At 44.3% G+C, this 19,610-nt stretch overlaps 1 protein-coding gene across 1 annotated transcript in view; it reads right to left on the bottom strand.

Annotated features, from left to right (window-relative positions):
* LOC143998131 (unconventional myosin-Ig-like) overlaps nt 1–19,610 on the bottom strand; it is a 307,651-nt gene that overhangs the window by 41,154 nt on the left and 246,887 nt on the right. Inside the window, exon 21 of the mRNA XM_077493873.1 lies at nt 8,742–8,896. Within this exon, the coding sequence (XP_077349999.1) occupies nt 8,742–8,896 (155 nt within the window). The remainder of the gene's footprint in view (nt 1–8,741; nt 8,897–19,610) is intronic.

Genomic DNA, 19,610 nt, shown 5'->3' with positions numbered 1-19,610 from the left:
CACTGTGCATGTATGGTGTCACTGTGCATGTATGGTGTCACTGTGTGTGTATGGTGTCACCCTATGTGTATGGGGTCAATGTGCATGTATGGTGTCACTGTGCGTGTATGGTGTCACCCTGCATGTATGGTGTCACCCTATGCGTGTATGGTGTCACTGTGCATGTATGGTGTCACTGTGTGTGTATGGTGTCACCCTGCATGTATGGTGTCACCCTATGTGTGTATGGTGTCACCCTATGTGTATGGGGTCACTGTGCATGTATGGTGTCACTGTGCATGTATGGTGTCACCCTATGTGTGTGTGTGTATGGTGTCACCCTATGTGTGTGTGTATGGTGTCACCCTATGTGTGTGTGTATGGTGTCACCCTATGTGTGTGTGTATGGTGTCACCCTATGTGTGTGTGTATGGTGTCACCCTATGTGTGTGTATGGTGTCACCCTATGTGTGTGTGTATGGTGTCACCCTATGTGTGTGTGTATGGTGTCACCCTATGTGTGTGTGTATGGTGTCACCCTATGTGTGTGTATGGTGTCAGCCTATGTGTGTGTGTATGGTGTCACCCTATGTGTGTGTGTGGTGTCACCCTATGTGTGTGTGTATGGTGTCACCCTATGTGTGTGTGTGTGTGTGTGTGTGTGTGGTGTTACCCTATGTGTGTGTGTATGGTGTCACTGTGTGTGTATGGTGTCACCTTATGTGTGTGTGGTGTCACCCTATGTGTGTGTGTATGGTGTCACCCTATGTGTGTGTGTATGGTGTCACCCTATGTGTGTGTGTATGGTGTCACCCTATGTGTGTGTGTATGGTGTCACCCTATGTGTGTGTGTATGGTGTCACCCTATGTGTGTGTGTGTGTGGTGTTACCCTATGTGTGTGTGTATGGTGTCACTGTGTGTGTATGGTGTCACCTTATGTGTGTGTGTATGGTGTCACCCTATGTGTGTGTATATGGTGTCACCCTATGTGTGTGTGTATGGTGTCACCCTATGTGTGTGTATGGTGTCACCCTATGTGTGTGTATGGTGTCACCCTATGTGTGTGTGTATGGTGTCACCCTATGTGTGTGTGTGTGTGTGTGGTGTTACCCTATGTGTGTGTGTATGGTGTCACTGTGTGTGTATGGTGTCACCTTATGTGTGTGTGTATGGTGTCACCCTATGTGTGTGTGTGTGTGTGTGTGTGTGGTGTTACCCTATGTGTGTGTGTATGGTGTCACTGTGTGTGTATGGTGTCACTGTGCATTTATGGTGTCACCCTATGTGTATGTTGTCACTGTGTGTGTATGGTGTCACCCTATGAGTATATGCTGTGTCACTGTGCATGTATGGTGTCACCCTATGTGTATGGGGTCACTGTGCATGTATGGTGTCACTGTGCGTGTATGGTGTCACTGTGCATGTATGGTGTCACTGTGTGTGTATGGTGTCACTGTGTGTGTATGGTGTCACTGTGCATGTATGGTGTCACTGTGCATGTATGGTGTCACTGTGTGTGTATGGTGTCACTGTGTGTGTATGGTGTCACTGTGTGTGTATGGTGTCACTGTGCATGTATGGTGTCACTGTGTGTGTATGGTGTCACCCTATGTGTATGGGGTCAATGTGCATGTATGGTGTCACTGTGCGTGTATGGTGTCACCCTGCATGTATGGTGTCACCCTATGTGTGTATGGTGTCACCCTATGTGTATGGGGTCACTGTGCATGTATGGTGTCACTGTGTGTGTATGGTGTCACCCTGCATGTATGGTGTCACCATATGTGTGTATGGTGTCAGGTCCTCTTTATGGAGAAATCGAGTTAAGCCATACAGATAGTATGGCTGAATTCGCATCGCACCCGCTCCAAACTCGCACGGGACCCTTTTTTTGGTCCGCAGCAGAATTGGATCGCATGGGTGTTCACACCATGCGATCCGATTCCTGTCCGAGTTTGCAGATCGCACTGCGATATGCGGACTGATCTGGGGGTGTCATTAACGTTTCACTGACACTCCCAGCAGTTCGCATAGGGCAGTGTGAACTGCCACCGGGAGGCATGCGATGCGGGAACCCACCGCGGATTCGTGGCGTTCCCGCATCGCTGCAATGTGAACCCAGCCTTAAAAAGCAAAAGATCAAAAATGATTAAAAAATAAAAATAAAAAATGTGTTTGCTTCAGTGCCAGTGATGTAATCACGTGGCTTCAGTCCTCCAAGACCACAGAGGCGATCAGAGACAATCTGGTGTCTTTTTCGTCTCTGTGACCAGCCGGCTTCGCACCGTTGGCTACCGTATGCGCCGGTAAAAATGTGAAGCCAGAGAAACACCAGCGAAGAGCGGCATCGGAAAGCGATCCAGTGGTAAATGAGCCGCTTGGACAGCTTTCATAATAATAAATATGGCTGATAGCTTCATCCATAACCCCGGTAAACCACTTCAAAGCCACAACGTATATATTTATATATATGCTGTATATGTATTGCGGTTGGAAGGTGGTTAAGGAAGTGATCACCTCTTGGCAGTCATGACCTCCCAACAATGGAAGTCTACCTACCCTCCTCACCTTGTGGAATGGGCACAAACCCTAAACCAACAATGACCATGGAGACCCAGGTGGCATCTAACCAACATTTATCCGAGAAGCCGTCTTGGTCCTGATGGCTCCCCGGGACTTGGATACATATAACGCCTTGGGATTATTTCCCTGGGATCACGTAGGCGCCTTAGAATGGCCAACCCCTCCCCCCCCCCATTATACAAATAATCACGTCACTCACAACAGATAATAATATTTACACATCTATCCCCCCGAGACCCCTCGTTCTATCTCCATCGTTATCACACCAATCAGCACAAAGCCGAACAAAATACCTCAATCCCCCCCCCTCCTCCCCTCCCCCATCCCAATTAGGGCGAGAGTCGCAGCTTACAAAAGTGTTAATTATTCCCAACAAAAGTGTAATTGGATGTTTTTTTTTATTTTTATATATATATATATTTACAAACCCAGACGCTGCTCTGGAGTAACCCGTTTAGTACCAGGCATGTCCCGCATGGGCCGGGTCTACTAAACACGGCTACCCTGTAAAGGCAGGGGATCTGCGGGGGGCTGGTGAGTGGAACGTGACCTGTGACCTTATTATTTTTATCATCAATTTATTAATATTTATTTTAAATGATTATTATTTATTATTATTTATTAATAATAAAAAAATAAATAAATACAAATAATAATAATAATAATAATATAAAAAAAATAGAATTATAAAAAATGATGTTGATGATATTTATTATTATTATTATTATTATTTATCATCATAATCATTTTTATATTAATATTATTTATATTATTATTATTATTATTATAAAATAAATAATAATAATAATATACAAAAATAACAATATAAAATGATGATGATGATGATAAATAATAATAAACATCATCATCATTTTATATTATAATTTGTTAATATGATCATTATTTATTTTATATTATTATTATTATTATTATTTTATATTATTATGATTTATTTTATATGATTATTATTTGTATTTTATATTATTATTATAATTATTATTTTTTATATTATTATTATTATTTTATTATTATTATTGGACCAGACAGACCGACCGATGCTCCGGGATCCAGGAGCTTCACAGTGCAATATGCTGATTTTTCCTCGGTGACACATTCCTACACCACCAACAGTTGAGCACTGCAGTTGCGGGATAGCTTCATCTAGCACCCAGGGCAAGGAGGGAGGGTGTGGTCAGTGGTAGACAATGACGGTGGATGAATGATGGGTAGTTATTGGTTAATGAAGATGGGTGGATGATGAAGAAGGGAAGACGAGGTCAGTGATGGTTGAGGAAGGTGGGTGAATGATGAAGAAGAGAGGGTGTGGTCAGTGGTGGTCAATGAAGGTGGATGAATGATGGGTGGTTGATAAAAATGGGTGGATGATGAAGAAGGGAGGGCGTGATCAGTGGTGGTCAGTGGAGGTGGATGAATGATGAAGAAGGGAGGGCGTGATCAGTGGTGGTCAGTGGAGGTGGTTGAATGATGAAGAAGGGAGGGCATGATCAGTGGTGGTCAATGAAGGTGGAAGAATGATGGGTGGTTGATAAGAATGGGTGGATGATGAAGAAGGGAGGATGTGATCAGTGGTGGTCAGTGGAGGTGGTTGAATGATGAAGAAGGGAGGGCGTGATCAGTGGTGGTCAATGAAGGTGGAAGAATGATGGGTGGTTGATAAAAATGGGTGGATGATGAAGAAGGGAGGACGTGATCAGTGGTGGTCAGTGGAGGTGGTTGAATGATGAAGAAGGGAGGGCGTGATCAGTGGTGGTCAGTGGAGGTGGTTGAATGATGAAGAAGGGAGGGCATGATCAGTGGTGGTCAGTGGAGGTGGATGAATGATGAAGAAGGGAGGGCGTGATCAGTGGTGGTCAGTGGAGGTGGTTGAATGATGAAGAAGGGAGGGCGTGATCAGTGGTGGTCAATGAAGGTGGAAGAATGATGGGTGGTTGATAAAAATGGGTGGATGATGAAGAAGGGAGGATGTGATCAGTGGTGGTCAGTGGAGGTGGGTCAATGATGAAGAAGGGAGGGTGTAGTCAGTGGTGGTCAATGAAGGTGGAAGAATGATGGGTGGTTGATAAAAATGGGTGGATGATGAAGAAGGGAGGATGTGATCAGTGGTGGTCAGTGGAGGTGGGTCAATGATGAAGAAGGGAGGGTGTAGTCAGTGGTGGTCAATGAAGGTGGGTAAATGATGAAAAAGGGAGGGTGTTGTCAGTGGTGGTCAATTAAGGTGGGTGGATGATGAAGAATGAGTAAGCGCTAATTTTAGCGTGAAACGCGTCAACATTTTTTTTCTATATTCTTTTTCCCTTTGCTGTTGTGATTTGTATGATGTGAAGGTTTTTTTAGTGGAAACAATAAAGGCACAATTCACTTTATCTGATCTGGAGTGTGGCTATCCAGAGTTCTTCTGTTCTATTCCAGCTGGATAATGAAGAAGGAAGGGCGTGATCAGTGGTGGTCAATGAAGGTGGATGAATGATGGGGGGATGATGAAGAAAGGAGGGTGTGATCAGTGAAGGTGGGTGAATGATGAAGAACAGAGGACGTGATCAGTGGTGGTCAATGAAGGTGGATAAATGATGGGTGGTTGATAAAGATGGGTGGATAATGAAGAAGGGAGGGCATGATCAGTGGTGGTCAGTGAAGGTGGGTGAATGATGAAGAAGGGAGGGCATGATCAGTGGTGGTCAGTGAAGGTGGGTGGATGATGAAGAAGGGAGGGCGTGATCAGTGGTGGTCAGTGAACCTGGGTGAATGATGAAGAAGGGAGGTGGTGGTCAGTGAAGGTGGGTGAATGATGAAGAAGGGAGGGCGTGATCAGTGGTGGTCAATGGAGGAATGATGGGTGGATGATGAAGAAGGGAGGGTGTGGTCAGTGGTGGTCAGTGAAGGTGGGTGAATGATGAAGAAGGGAGGGTGTGATCAGTGGTGGTCAATGGAGGAATGATGGGTGGATGATGAAGAAGGGAGGGTGTGGTCAGTGGTGGTCAGTGAAGGTGGGTGAATGATGAAGAAGGGAGGGCGTGGTCAGTGATGGTCAATTAAGGTGGGTAAATGATGAAGAAATAAATGAAAATAGACTCTGGACTGCCGCACTTCTGGAAAAAATCGTCTATTTTTATTTAAAAAATCACATCAAAAAGCAAAGAACACAGCAGACAAAAGAGCTGACGTTTCGCACTAGCAGTAGTGCTTACTCATAGCTCTGATGAAAATGATGAAGAAGGGAGGGCATGGTCAGTGGTGGTCAATTAAGGTGGGTAAATTATGAAGAAGGGAGGGTGTGGTCAGTGGTGGTTAATGAAGGTGAGTAAATGATGAAGAAAGGAGGGCGTTTTCAGTGGTGGTCAATGAAGGTGGGTGAATGATGAAGAAGGGAGGGTGTGGTCAGTGGTGGTCAATTCAAGTGGGTAAATGATGAAGAAGGGAGGGCCTGATCAGTGGTGGTCAGTGAAGGTGGATGAATGATGGGTGGTTGATAAAAATGGGTGGATGATGAAGAAGGGAGGACGTGATCAGTGGTGGTCAGTGAAGGTGGATGAATGATGGGGGGATGATGAAGAACAGAGGACGTGATCAGTGGTGGTCAGTGGAGGTGGATGAATGATGAAGAAGGGAGGGCGTGATCAGTGGTGGTCAGTGGAGGTGGATGAATGATGAAGAAGGGAGGGCGTGATCAGTGGTGGTCAATGAAGGTGGAAGAATGATGGGTGGTTGATAAAAATGGGTGGATGATGAAGAAGGGAGGATGTGATCAGTGGTGGTCAGTGAAGGTGGGTGAATGATGAAGAAGGGAGGGTGTGGTCAGTGGTGGTCAGTGAAGGTGGGTGAATGATGAAGAAGGGAGGGTGTGGTCAGTGGTGGTCAATTAAGGTGGGTAAATTATGAAGAAGGGAGGGTGTGGTCAGTGGTGGTCAATTAAGGTGGGTAAATTATGAAGAAGGGAGGGTGTGGTCAGTGGTGGTTAATGAAGGTGAGTAAATGATGAAGAAAGGAGGGCGTTTTCAGTGGTGGTCAATGAAGGTGGGTGGATGATGAAGAAGGGAGGGCCTGATCAGTGGTGGTCAGTGAAGGTGGGTGAATGATGAAGAAGGGAGGGTGTGGTCAGTGGTGGTCAATTCAAGTGGGTAAATGATGAAGAAGGGAGGGCCTGATCAGTGGTGGTCAGTGAAGGTGGATGAATGATGGGTGGTTGATAAAAATGGGTGGATGATGAAGAAGGGAGGATGTGATCAGTGGTGGTCAGTGGAGGTGGATGAATGATGAAGAAGGGAGGGCGTGATCAGTGGTGGTCAGTGGAGGTGGTTGAATGATGAAGAAGGGAGGGCGTGATCAGTGGTGGTCAATGAAGGTGGATGAATGATGGGGGGATGATGAAGAACAGAGGGCGTGATCAGTGGTGGTCAGTGAAGGTGGGTGAATAATGAAGAAGGGAGGGCATGATCAGTGGTGGTCAGTGAAGGTGGGTGAATGATGAAGAAGGGAGGTGGTGGTCAATGAAAATGAGTGAATGATGAAGAAAGGAGGGTGTGGTCAGTGGTGGTCAGTGAAGGTGGGTGAATGATGAAGAAGGGAGGTGGTGGTCAGTGAAGGTGGGTGAATGATGAAGAAGGGAGGGTGTGATCAGTGGTGGTCAATGGAGGAATGATGGGTGGATGATGAAGAAGGGAGGGTGTGGTCAGTGGTGGTCAGTGAAGGTGGGTGAATGATGAAGAAGGGAGGGTGTGGTCAGTGGTGGTCAGTGAAGGTGGGTGAATGATGAAGAAGGGAGGGTGTGGTCAGTGGTGGTCAGTGAAGGTGGGTGAATGATGAAGAAGGGAGGGTGTGGTCAGTGGTGGTCAATTAAGGTGGGTAAATTATGAAGAAGGGAGGGTGTGGTCAGTGGTGGTTAATGAAGGTGAGTAAATGATGAAGAAAGGAGGGCGTTTTCAGTGGTGGTCAATGAAGGTGGGTGGATGATGAAGAAGGGAGGGCCTGATCAGTGGTGGTCAGTGAAGGTGGGTGAATGATGAAGAAGGGAGGGTGTGGTCAGTGGTGGTCAATGAAGGTGGGTAAATGATGAAGACAGGAAGGTGTGGTCAGTGGTGGTCAATGAAGGTGGGTAAATGATGAAGAAGGGAGGGTGTGATCAGTGGTGGTCAATGAAGGTGGGTAAATGATGAAGACAGGAGGGTGTGGTCAGTGGTGCTCGAGGAAGGTGGAGAAGAAGAAGCGGAGGCGTGCTCAGTAGTTGCCGATAAAGGTGAATGGATGATGAACTGCCCTGTTCCGCACTGTTGTGGCGGCATTTGCTTTGTGTTTCCGTTCTCCACATCTCGGTCGTGGTGGAGAATGCGGGCAACAGTCTTAAGGAAGGAATCCTGTATTACGTTGGTATGTGAAGTATCTGCGTCAGCCTGGCATGAGCTATAGTCCAGAGATAAGCCAATTAACCACACGAAAAGCTGGAATTACCGGGAGAGATCAGGAAAGTTGCCAGGTACGAATACGCAGCTAATTTCTGTTTATTTGCTGGCGTGATTGGATTGTCCAATAGCAGCTCAGAATCCGAAGCCGGTCATGTGCTGCTTTTCAAAGCTTTCTCCCCTATATTCTTCTTATGGTCATTGTAGTACAATTGCGTCACAGACTTTACAATCCGCTCAGACTTCCATGAGAACTTCCCAGCTCTCCCCAGGATTGTGTCATACGATCTTATCTAGTTTTTATGATTGATTTGATGGTAATGTGTCTGCGCAATCTGGGGCGAGGCCATCCAGCGCCCAGGACAAAGAAGCCACACTACCCCCCCCCCCCCCTCCCCTCCTTCATTGTTAGTTGTTACCCCCAGCAGCAATCTGCTTGTCAAAATGCCTTGTATCCGAATGAGCTCACTGGCGCCCCCATCCATACAGTAAACCGCTGCGCCCAGGGCGGCCGCCCCTCCTGCCCCTCCTGTCCACCCCTTGTCCTGCCCTAGTGCAATGGAGACCATGGCTCAGTACCGTAGACTGTACAATCTGATTGTATGTGGACAACCATCAGTCCTGAGCCGACATAAATCTCGCAAGAAATAATTTTGATATATATATATATCCCTGAGGCGATTCAGTTAGCATAGGTAGCGCTATACAAGTCATTCATTCATATATACTGTATATATATATATATAGATTATAAGCGCACTTACAATTTGAAGTGATGTGTCAGAATCCCCACCAGTTCTCCCACGTGGTTTTCTCCACCTAGCTCCGCCCTCTGCAGGCAGAACGCCATGTCGTCGTGTTTCTGGGTGTGCAGGACGATCAGCTGGTCCTGTCCGCTGGTCAGGCTCAGTCCGGTGACCTGCAAACAAGGAAAGAAAACGAAGGTGAAGGACAGCACAGTAGCGCCATCTCATGGTCATTTCGGCACAGCTGCAGTTTTATCTGAGAAACTAAATTGCTAATGGCGACCCCTTCACACTTGCGCAGTTGTAGCGGCTCTTCTCCTCTGGACTGAAACGGCTTCCCCCGATTCCACCGCACACTGTAAACTTCTCACAATGTGCATTAGAAGCTGCAGCAACGCAGATGGAACCCCCCCGCCCCACTTCCCTCCTGACGTCCAGCATCATCAAGTCCTAGCCCATCTAAAACAGAAGATATTCCCATGTCTTGCTCCATCACATACCGTATTTATCGGCGTATAACACGCACCCCAAGTTTAGGAGGGAAATTTAAGGAAAAAAACTTTTAGGAGGGAAATTTAAGGAAAAAAAACTTACACTTAAGTGCCCATCAATGCAGCCTTATCAGTGTCCATCTGAAGCCTCGTCAGTGTCATTTGCAGCCTTGTCATGCAGCCTGTCCTCATTGCAGCCTTGCCTTTTATTCTTAAAAATGGCGCCGCTGAGATGTCCTGTGTATCTCAGCGGCGCCCGGTAGTTCGCGGTCACCTTCGGCCGTCCTCGGCAGCTTTCGGCCACTCTCGGCCCTTCTTGGCGACTTTCGGCCGCTCTCTGCCTTTCTCTGCGGTTTTCGGCCGCCAAGAAGGGCTGAAAGTCGCCAAGAAAGGCCGAAGGCGTCCAAAAGCCGGCGAGAAAGGCCAAAGGCGGCCGAAAGCCACCGAGAAGGGCCTAAGGTGGCCGAAAGCCACCGAGAAGGGCCGAAAGCCGCCGAGAAGGGCCTAAGGTGGCCGAAAGCCACCGAGAAGGGCCGAAGGCGGCCAAAAGCCACAGAGAAGGGCCGAAAGCCGCCGAGAAGGGCCTAAGGTGGCCGAAAGCCACCGAGAAGGGCCGAAGGCGGCCGAAAGCCACCGAGAAAGGCTGAAGGCATCCGAAAGCTGCCGAGAAAGGCCGAAGGCGGCTGAAAGCCACCGAGAAAGGCCGAAGGCGGCTGAAAGCCACCGAGAAGGGCCGAAGGCAGGCGAAAGCCGCCGAGAAAGGCCGAAGGCATCCGAAAGCCGCCGAGAAAGGCCGAAGGTGGCCAAAAGCCACCGAGAAAGGCTGAAGGCATCCGAAAGCTGCCGAGAAAGGCCGAAGGCGGCTGAAAGCCACCGAGAAAGGCCGAAGGCGGCTGAAAGCCACCGAGAAGGGCCGAAGGCGGGCGAAAGCCGCCGAGAAAGGCCGAAGGCATCCGAAAGCCGCCGAGAAAGGCCGAAGGTGGCCAAAAGCCACCGAGAAAGGCTGAAGGCATCCGAAAGCCGCCGAGAAAGGCTGAAGGCATCCGAAAGCCGCCGAGAAGGGCCGAAGGCGGCCGAAAGCCGCCGAGAAGGGCCGAAGGCGGCCAAAAGCCGCCAAGAAGGGCCAAAGGCGGCCGAAAGCCGCCTAGAGCCCAGAAATCGTGGATTTTAAGGGGGAAAAAGTGTGTGTTATACGCCGATAAATACGGTATGCCAAAAATAAGAGGACTATTCCTCATTTTTTGGGGAGCCATGAAAATCATTCCTCTACACCCCATTGGCCAGATCTTCATCCAGAACTGCTGGTGTGAAATGCAAATATAGAAAAAATATTAGAGGGCCACGCTGCATACAGCTCTATCAGGCTTGGTGGCCATCGTCAGTGTAGTGTACGGAAACCATGGCTTCTATGGAGTGGGGCTTGGAACCCAAATAAGACCGAATAATCCATACAGGTTATGGTGAGGAGGGACTAAAGGAATCAAAAACAAACTGGAGACAGCGCTGCGACCTCAGCTCCGATGGACAGCTCGGGAAAACCCAGTGCTCAGACTAAGCCCTTGTACACACGGTCGGACATTGCGACGGAAAATGTCCGATCGGACCGTGTTGTCGGAAAATCCGACTGTGCGTGTGGGCTCCATCGGACGGTTTCCGTCGCAATATCCGACCGACAAAGTTTTATTTAGAGCTGGGCTGTAAAACTTTTAGACAACGTGATCCGATCGGACTTTGTCCGATCGTGTGTAGAGAATTCCGATCGGAACAAAGTGCCACGGATGCTCAGATCAAATTCCTACACCTAAGCTATTGGCTACTAGCCTGAACGTAGTCCCGTCCTAACGAAATAACGTCATCGCGTTCCGAACGATCGGATTTTCCGACAACTTTGTCCGACCGTGTGTATACAACGCCAGTTTCGGACAAAATCCGACGGATTTTGTTGTCGGAATGTCCGACCCGTGTGTACAAGGGCTAAGAGGTCTCTGAGAACCTCCGACTGTCAGTAGTCCACAGAGAAAAACCAGCGCAAACCGTAGTGAAATACAGCTATACAAAATTCCAAAAAAATATATAATATATATAAAATATATAAATAAATAATAAAAAAAATATATATATATATATATATATATATATAAAAAAAAATATATATATATATATATATATATATATATATATATATATATATATATATATATATATATATATATATATATAAAAAAAATTATATATATATATATATATATATATATATATATATATATATATATATATATATATATAAATAAAATTATAAAATATATATATAAAAATTTTATATATATATATATATATATATATATATATATATATATATATATATATATATATATATATAAAAATAAAAATATAAAATATATATATATAAAAATAAATTATATATATATATATATATATATATATATATATATATATATATATATATATATATATATAAAAATATAAAATATATATATATATATCTATATATATATAGATATATATATATATATATATATATATATATATTTTAGAAAAGACCCTAGAGAATAAAATGAAAATGGCGATTGTTGCAATTTGTTATGTCACACGATATTTATGCAGCAATTAAAAAAAATTTTTTTCAGTGCTCTTCCACCCCCTCCCCCCATTGCTCTCCAGCCCCTCTGTGCTCTCCGCCCCCCCCCCCGTGATGTTCGTCTCCCGTGTTCTCTGCCCCTGCTTGTGCTCGCCAGCCCCCCCATGGTCCCCAAGTACTCGCCCAAATGCCCTGTATTGGTCTCGATAGCGGATACTAGTATCAGTATCGGGACAACCCTAATCCAGATATCACCACTCAAAGTCCACGGCGTGATATGACGTCACCGGGGCGGGAAGTTGTTATGACCTGAGAGGCCGAAACGCGTTGGAGGAGTTTGTACAGCTATTTCAGCTATTGTCTAAGAAAGGAATCAAAAAGTCATCTAACTAAAACCCCCTATAATTCCACTATGATAATTCCGGCTAGGCTGGGACACGAGGAGCACCACAAAGTCACCCGCTCTAATTTTTTATTCCTGAGATGCTGAAGGGGGGGGGGGGAGGGGGGATGGGACAGAGATATGCGCAGAGAAGAAAGGACCTTCTATGTGTGTGCGTCTGTACAGCGAGCACCCAGCACTATAATCTCGTTAACTCATTAAAGCCGTCCAGTGATCAGATTTAATCCAATATTACTAATTTCCTTCAATTTCCTTTCCCCCCCAGAGGAATTTTCACGCTTTGCGACGAATTATATTCGGACTCAGAAGAAGAATTTGTTTTTGCGCCAAGGCCGATATGCGCACATTTAAAATACGGCAACCCTTAAAACGCCTCATTCTTTTTTTTTTTTTTCTGACCTGTGCTGGGCAACCCCATCTGGATTCTAATCAGTGGTTGGCATTGAGGGTTTTGGAACACAGACGTCCCACGTCAATCCGTTTTTTTCGCCATTTTTTTGCCGATACGGCGACGCCCCCTCTACATAGGAATAGGTGTGACATCATAGAACGCTACGCGGTCAGCACGTGACAATCACCCGATCCACGTTACCACCCCCCACCCAATAAATGATTTAATAAAACAAATGATTTTAAATTTACTCCAGGAAGAAGCCCCTCCCAAAAGCAGCCAATAACATAATAAACGCTAAGTTCATAAATAAATATATAATGAATAATAATAATAATAATAAATAAAAAAAAATATTATTACAAAAGATAATCATAAATTTAATTTACAAGTGAAAAAACCCACTCTGGAGCAGCTTATAAAATCCATTCTAAACCAATAAATAATGATGATGATAATAATAATAATAATAATAAAATTATGATTACAAAATAATAATCATACATTTTATTTACTCTAATAATAAGACCCACACAGGAGCAGATCATAAAACCCATTCTAAACCAGTAAATAAATAATAATAATAATACTAATAATAAATAAAAAAAATATTATTACAAATGATAATCATAAATTTAATTTACAAGTGATAAAACCCACTCTGGAGCAGCTTATAAAACCCATTCTAAACCAATAAATAATGATGATAATAATAATAATAATAAAATTATGATTAAAAAATAATAATCATACATTTTATTTACTCTAATAATAAGACCCACACAGGAGCAGCTCATAAAACCCATTCTAAACCAGTAAATAAATAATAATAATAATAATAATAATAATAATATTAATAATAATAATATATTTTAAGCCAATAAATAATACTAATCATAAATTTAAAGCCAATAATTAAATAAAAAATATTTTATTATTATTATTATTATTATTATTATTATTATTATTATTAATAATAATAATAATAATAATAATAGATAATTTCAAGTAATAACTAATAATAATAATAATAATAATAAATTGAATTTAGTGATAAGACTCACTGCAGCGCAGCTTATACAGCGCCTTGAAAAAGTATTCACACCCCTTGAAATTTCCCACATTTTGTCATGTTACAACCAAAAACGTAAATGTATTTTATTGGGATTTTATGTGATAGACCAACACAAAGTGTCACATAATTGTGAAGTGGAAGGAAAATGATAAATGATACAAATAAATCTGTGAAAAGTGTGTGTGGGGGGGGGGGGGGGCATTTGTATTCAGCCCCCTTTACTCTGATACCCCCTAACTAAAATCTAGAGGAACCAATTGCCTTCAGAAGTCACCTAATTAGTAAATAGAGTCTACCTGTGTGTAATGTAATCTCAGTATAAATACAGCTGTTCTGTGAAGCCCTCAGAGGTTTGTTAGAGAACCTTAGTGAACAAACAACATCATGAAGGCCAAGGAACACACCAGACAGGTCAGGGATAAAGTTATGGAGAAGTATAAAGCAGGGTTAGGTTATAAAAAAGCTTTGAACATCTCACGGAGCTCTATTCAATCCATCATCGGAAAATGGAAAGAGTATGGCACAACTGCAAGACTTACATGGCCATCCACCTAAACTGACCGGGCCGGGCAAGGAGAGCATTCATCAGAGAAGAGCCAAGAGGTCCATGGTAACTCTGGAGGAGCTGCAGAGATCCACAGCTCAGGGGGGAGAATCTGTCCACAGGACAACTATTAGTCGTCTCTCCACAAATCTGCCCTTTATGGAAGAGTGACAAGAAGAAAGACATTGGAGAAAGAAAGTCATAAGAAGTCCTGTTTGTAGTTTGTGAGAAGCCATGTGGGGGAGGGGGCAGCAAACATGTGGAAGAAGGTGATCTGGTCAGAGGAGACCAAAATTCAACTTTATGGCCTAAAAGTAAAACGCTATGTGTGGGGGAAACTAACACCGCCCATCCCCCTGAACACACCATCCCCACCGTGAAACATGGTGGTGGCAGCATCATGTGGTGGGGATGGTTTTCTTCAGCAGGGACAGGGAAGCTGGTCAGAGTTGATGGGAAGATGGATGGAGACAAATATAGGACAATCTTAGAAGAAAACCTGATACGCCCCGTACACACAACCGATTTTCCCGTCGGAATAAACTCTGAAGGTTTTTTTTGTCGTCTGTACACACAAACACACCAAAGTTCAACCCTCCAGAACGCGGTGACATACAACACGTACGACGGGACTAGAAAATGGAAGTTCAATAGCCAGTAGCCAATAGCTGCCGTCTTGTACTTGCTTCAGAGCATGCGTTGTTTTTGGTCCGTCGGAAAAGCATACAGACGAGCGGATTTCTCCATAGGAATTGGTTCCATTGGAAATATTTAGAACATGTTCTATTTCTAGGTCCATCAGAATAAAAAAAAAAAAAAAGTCAGATGAGGCCCACACATGATCGGAATATACGATGAAAAGCTTCCGTCAGACTTTTTCTGTCGGACATTCCGCTCGTGTGTACGCGGCATTAGAGTCGGCAAAAGACTTGAGACCGGGGCGGAGGTTCACCTTCCAGCAGGACAACGACCCGAAACATCCAGCCAGAGCTACAATGGAATGGTTTACATCAAAGCATATTCATGTGTTAGAATGGCCCAGTCACAGTCCAGACCTAAATCCCATTGAGAATCTGTGGCAAGACTTGAAAATTGCTGATCACAGACGCTCTCCATCCAATCTGACAGAGCTTGAGATATTTTACAAAGAAGAAGAAGAATGGGCAGAAATGTCCTCTCTAGATGGGCAAAGCTGGTAGAGACACCCCCAAAAAGACTTGTAGAGAAAGGGGGTTCCACAAAGTATTGACTCCGGGGGGCGTCATACAAATGCCCCTCCCCCACACTTTTCACATATTTATTTGTATCATTTTCCTTCCACTTCACAATTATGTGACACTTTGTGTTGGTCCATCACATAAAATCCCAATAAAATACATTTACAGTTTTGGTTGTAAATAAATAAATATATAAAAATTATTGTTATTATTATTATTATTATTAATAATAATAATAATAATAATAATCAAATCTAAACCAATGAACACTTGTTAATAAAAAAAATAAGTCATAATTATGATAATAACAAAAATAATATTGATCATAACAATAAAATGAGAACAATAAATACTACTACTATAAAAATTTTGGCATGAAAAAAATAGAAACAGACTATGCCAGCAACATAAAACAACCCAAAATCAATAATCCTGTCTTTGCTTAAAAAAAAGTGTCAAAAACGTAATAACTTTTTACATAATAGGTGAGGTTGAAAAAAGACACAAGTCCATCAAGTCCAACCTATGTGTGTGATTATATGTCAGTATTACATTGTATATACCTGTATGTTGCGGCGATTCCGACCCCTTACCACCCCTTACCACGTGATCAGCTGTCAGCCAATGACAGCTGATCATGTGACAAAACAGAGCCTGTAATTGGCTATTTTTCCTCCTCGCGCTGACAGCGCGAGGAGAGAAAAAAAAAGCCGATCACCGGCGGCCGTGATCGGGACATGAGTCCCGATCACGGCCAGCTTATCAGTGCCCACCTGCCCCCTGCCAGTACCACCCAGATATTAAAAAAAGTGCCACCCAGCAGTACCCATAGTGCCATACATCAGTGCCATACATCAGTGCCCACAGTGCCATACATCAGTGCCCACAGTGCCATACATCAGTACCCACAGTGCCACCTATCAGTGCCCACAGTGCCACCTATCAGTGCCCACAATCTGCCTCAACAACATTGCTGCACCTCAGTGCCACATATCCGTGCCCATCAGTGTCATCTACCAGTGCCCATCAGTGCCGCCCATCAGTGCCCAGCAGTGCCACCTATCAGTGCCACCTATCAGTGCCCATCAGTCCCATCTATCAGTGATACCTATCAGTGCCCCTTAGTGCCACCCATCCGTGCCACCCATCCGTGCCACCTATCAGTGCCATCTTATCTGTGCCCATCTTTGCCCATCAGTGCCGCCTTATCTGTGCCTATCGGTGCCACCTTATCTGTGCCTATTAGTGTTGCCTTAACTGTGCCTATCAGTGCCCACTAGTGCCGCCTATCAGTGCCCAACAGTGCCGCCTCATCAGCGCATTTCAATGAAGGAGAAAAATGACCTGTTTGCAAAATCTTATAACAAACTAACTGTTTGTTTAGCAAAAAATAAAACTCCAAGCTGTAATTAAATACCACCAAAAGAAAGCTCTATTTGTGGGAAAAAAATGATAAAAATGTCATTTGGGTACAGTGTTGTATGACCGCGCAATTGTCATTCAAAGTGCATCAGCGCTGAAAGCTGAAAATTGGTCTGGGACTGAGGGGGGTTTAAGTGCCCAGTAAGCAAGTGGTTAAACTCCCTTCCGTGAAAAAATGTTTTCTCCCTATTGTGGGGTCACCAGTCCGGTATTTATATATTGTGGGGTCACCAGTCTGGTATTTATATATTGTGGGGTCACCAGTCTGGTATTTATGAATTGTGGGGTCACCAGTCCGGTATTTATATATTGTGGGGTCACCAGTCTGGTATTTATATATTGTGGGGTCACCAGTCTGGTATTTATGTATTGTGGGGTCACCAGTCCGGTATTTATGTATTGTGGGGTCACCAGTCCGGTATTTATATATTGTGGGGTCACCAGTCCGGTATTTATGTATTGTGGGGGTCACCAGTCCGGTATTTATATATTGTGGGGTCACCAGTCCGGTATTTATATATTGTGGGGTCACCAGTCCGGTATTTATATATTGTGGGGTCACCAGTCCGGTATTTATGTATTGTGGGGTCACCAGTCCGGTATTTATATATTGTGGGGTCACCAGTCCGGTATTTATATATTGTGGGGTCACCAGTCCGGTATTTATATATTGTGGGGTCACCAGTCCGGTATTTATATATTGTGGGGTCCCCAGTCCGGTATTTATATATTGTGGGGTCACCAGTCCGGTATTTATATATTGTGGGGTCACCAGTCCGGTATTTATATATTGTGGGGTCACCAGTCCGGTATTTATATATTGTGCGGTCACCAGTCCGGTATTTATGTATTGTGGGGTCACCAGTCCGGTATTTATATATTGTGGGGTCACCAGTCCGGTATTTATATATTGTGGGGTCACCAGTCCGGTATTTATATATTGTGCGGTCACCAGTCCGGTATTTATATATTGTGGGGTCCCCAGTCCGGTATTTATATATTGTGGGGTCACCAGTCCAGTATTTATATAATGAAATCATATCCCCTCTCAGGCGTCTCTTCTCCAGAGAGAATAAGTTCAGAGCTCACAACCTTTCCTCATAACTAATATCCTCCAGACCCTTTATTAGTTTTGTTGCCCTTCTTTGTAGTCGCTCCATTTCCAGGACATCCTTCCTGAGGACTGGTGCCCAGAACTGGACAGTATACTCCAGGTGTGGCCGGACCAGAGTCTTGTAGAGGGGAGAATTATCGTTTTATCTCTGGAGTTGATCCCCTTTTTAATGCCAATATTCTGTTGCTTTGTTAGCAGCAGCTTGGCATTGCTGAGCCCATCATCTACTAGGACCCCCCCAGGTCCTTCTCCATCCTAGATCCCCCCAGAGGTTCTCCCCCCGGTGTATGGATTGCATTCAGATTTTCGCCACCCAAATGCATTATTTTAAATTTTTCTACATTAAACCTCATTTGCCACGTAGTTGCCCCTCCCCCCCATTAATTTATACAGATCTTCTTGCAAGGTTTCCACATCCTGCGGAGAAGTTATTGCCCTACTTAGCTTAGTATTGTCCGCAAATACAGAGATTGAACTGTTTCCCCCATCCCCCTCCTCCAGGTCATTTATGAACAAATTAAATAGGATTGGTCCCAGCACAGAACCCTGGGGGACCCCACTACCCATCCCCGACCATTCCGAGTACCCCCCATTTATCACCACCCTCTGAACTCACCCTTGTAGCCAGTTTTCAACCCATGTACTCACCCTATGGTCCATGCCAAGGAACCTTATTTTGTACAGTGAAGGTTTATGGAGAATTGTGTCAAATGCTTTTTCAAAATCCAGATATACCATGTCTACGGACCTTCCTTTATCTAGATACACCACGTCTACGGGCCTTCCTTTATCTAGATACACCACGTCTACGGGCCTTCCTTTATCCAGATACACCACGTCTACGGGCCTTCCTTTATCCAGATACACCACATCTACGGGCCTTCCTTTATCTAGATACACCACGTCTACGGGCCTTCCTTTATCCAGATACACCACATCTACGGGCCTTCCTTTATCTAGATACACCACGTCTACGGGCCTTCCTTTATCTAGATACACCACATCTACAGGCCTTCCTTTATCTAGATACACCACGTCTACGGGCCTTCCTTTATCTAGATACACCACGTCTACAGGCCTTCCTTTATCTAGATACACCACATCTACGGGCCTTCCTTTATCCAGATACACCACATCTACGGGCCTTCCTTTATCTAGATACACCACGTCTACAGGCCTTCCTTTATCTAGATACACCACGTCTACGGGCCTTCCTTTATCCAGATACACCACGTCTACGGGCCTTCCTTTATCTAGATACACCACATCTACGGGCCTTCCTTTATCCAGATACACCACGTCTACGGGCCTCCCTTTATCTAGATACACCACATCTACGGGCCTTCCTTTATTCCTAGATTGGTTTGGCAAGAACGATTCTTCATGAATCCATGCTGATTACTGCTAATGATACCGTTCTCATTACTAAAATCTTGTATATAGCCCCTTATCATTCCCTCCAAGAGCTTGCATACTATTGATGTTAGGCTAACTGGTCTGTAATCCCAGGGATGTATTTTGAGCCCTTTTTAAATATTGGTGCTACATTGGCTTTTCTCCAATCAGCTGGTACCATTCCAGTCAGTAGACTGTCAGTAAAAATTATGAACAATGGTCTGGCAAATTACTTG

This window comes from Lithobates pipiens, unplaced genomic scaffold, assembly GCF_037356315.1.
Source record: "Lithobates pipiens isolate NorthernLeopardFrog02 unplaced genomic scaffold, aLitPip1_a1.2 Scaffold_19, whole genome shotgun sequence".
NCBI classification, from domain to species: domain Eukaryota; kingdom Metazoa; phylum Chordata; class Amphibia; order Anura; family Ranidae; genus Lithobates; species Lithobates pipiens.
The sequence above is the reverse complement of the archived record's forward strand: the minus strand, read 5'-3'. Positions and strand labels throughout refer to the sequence as shown.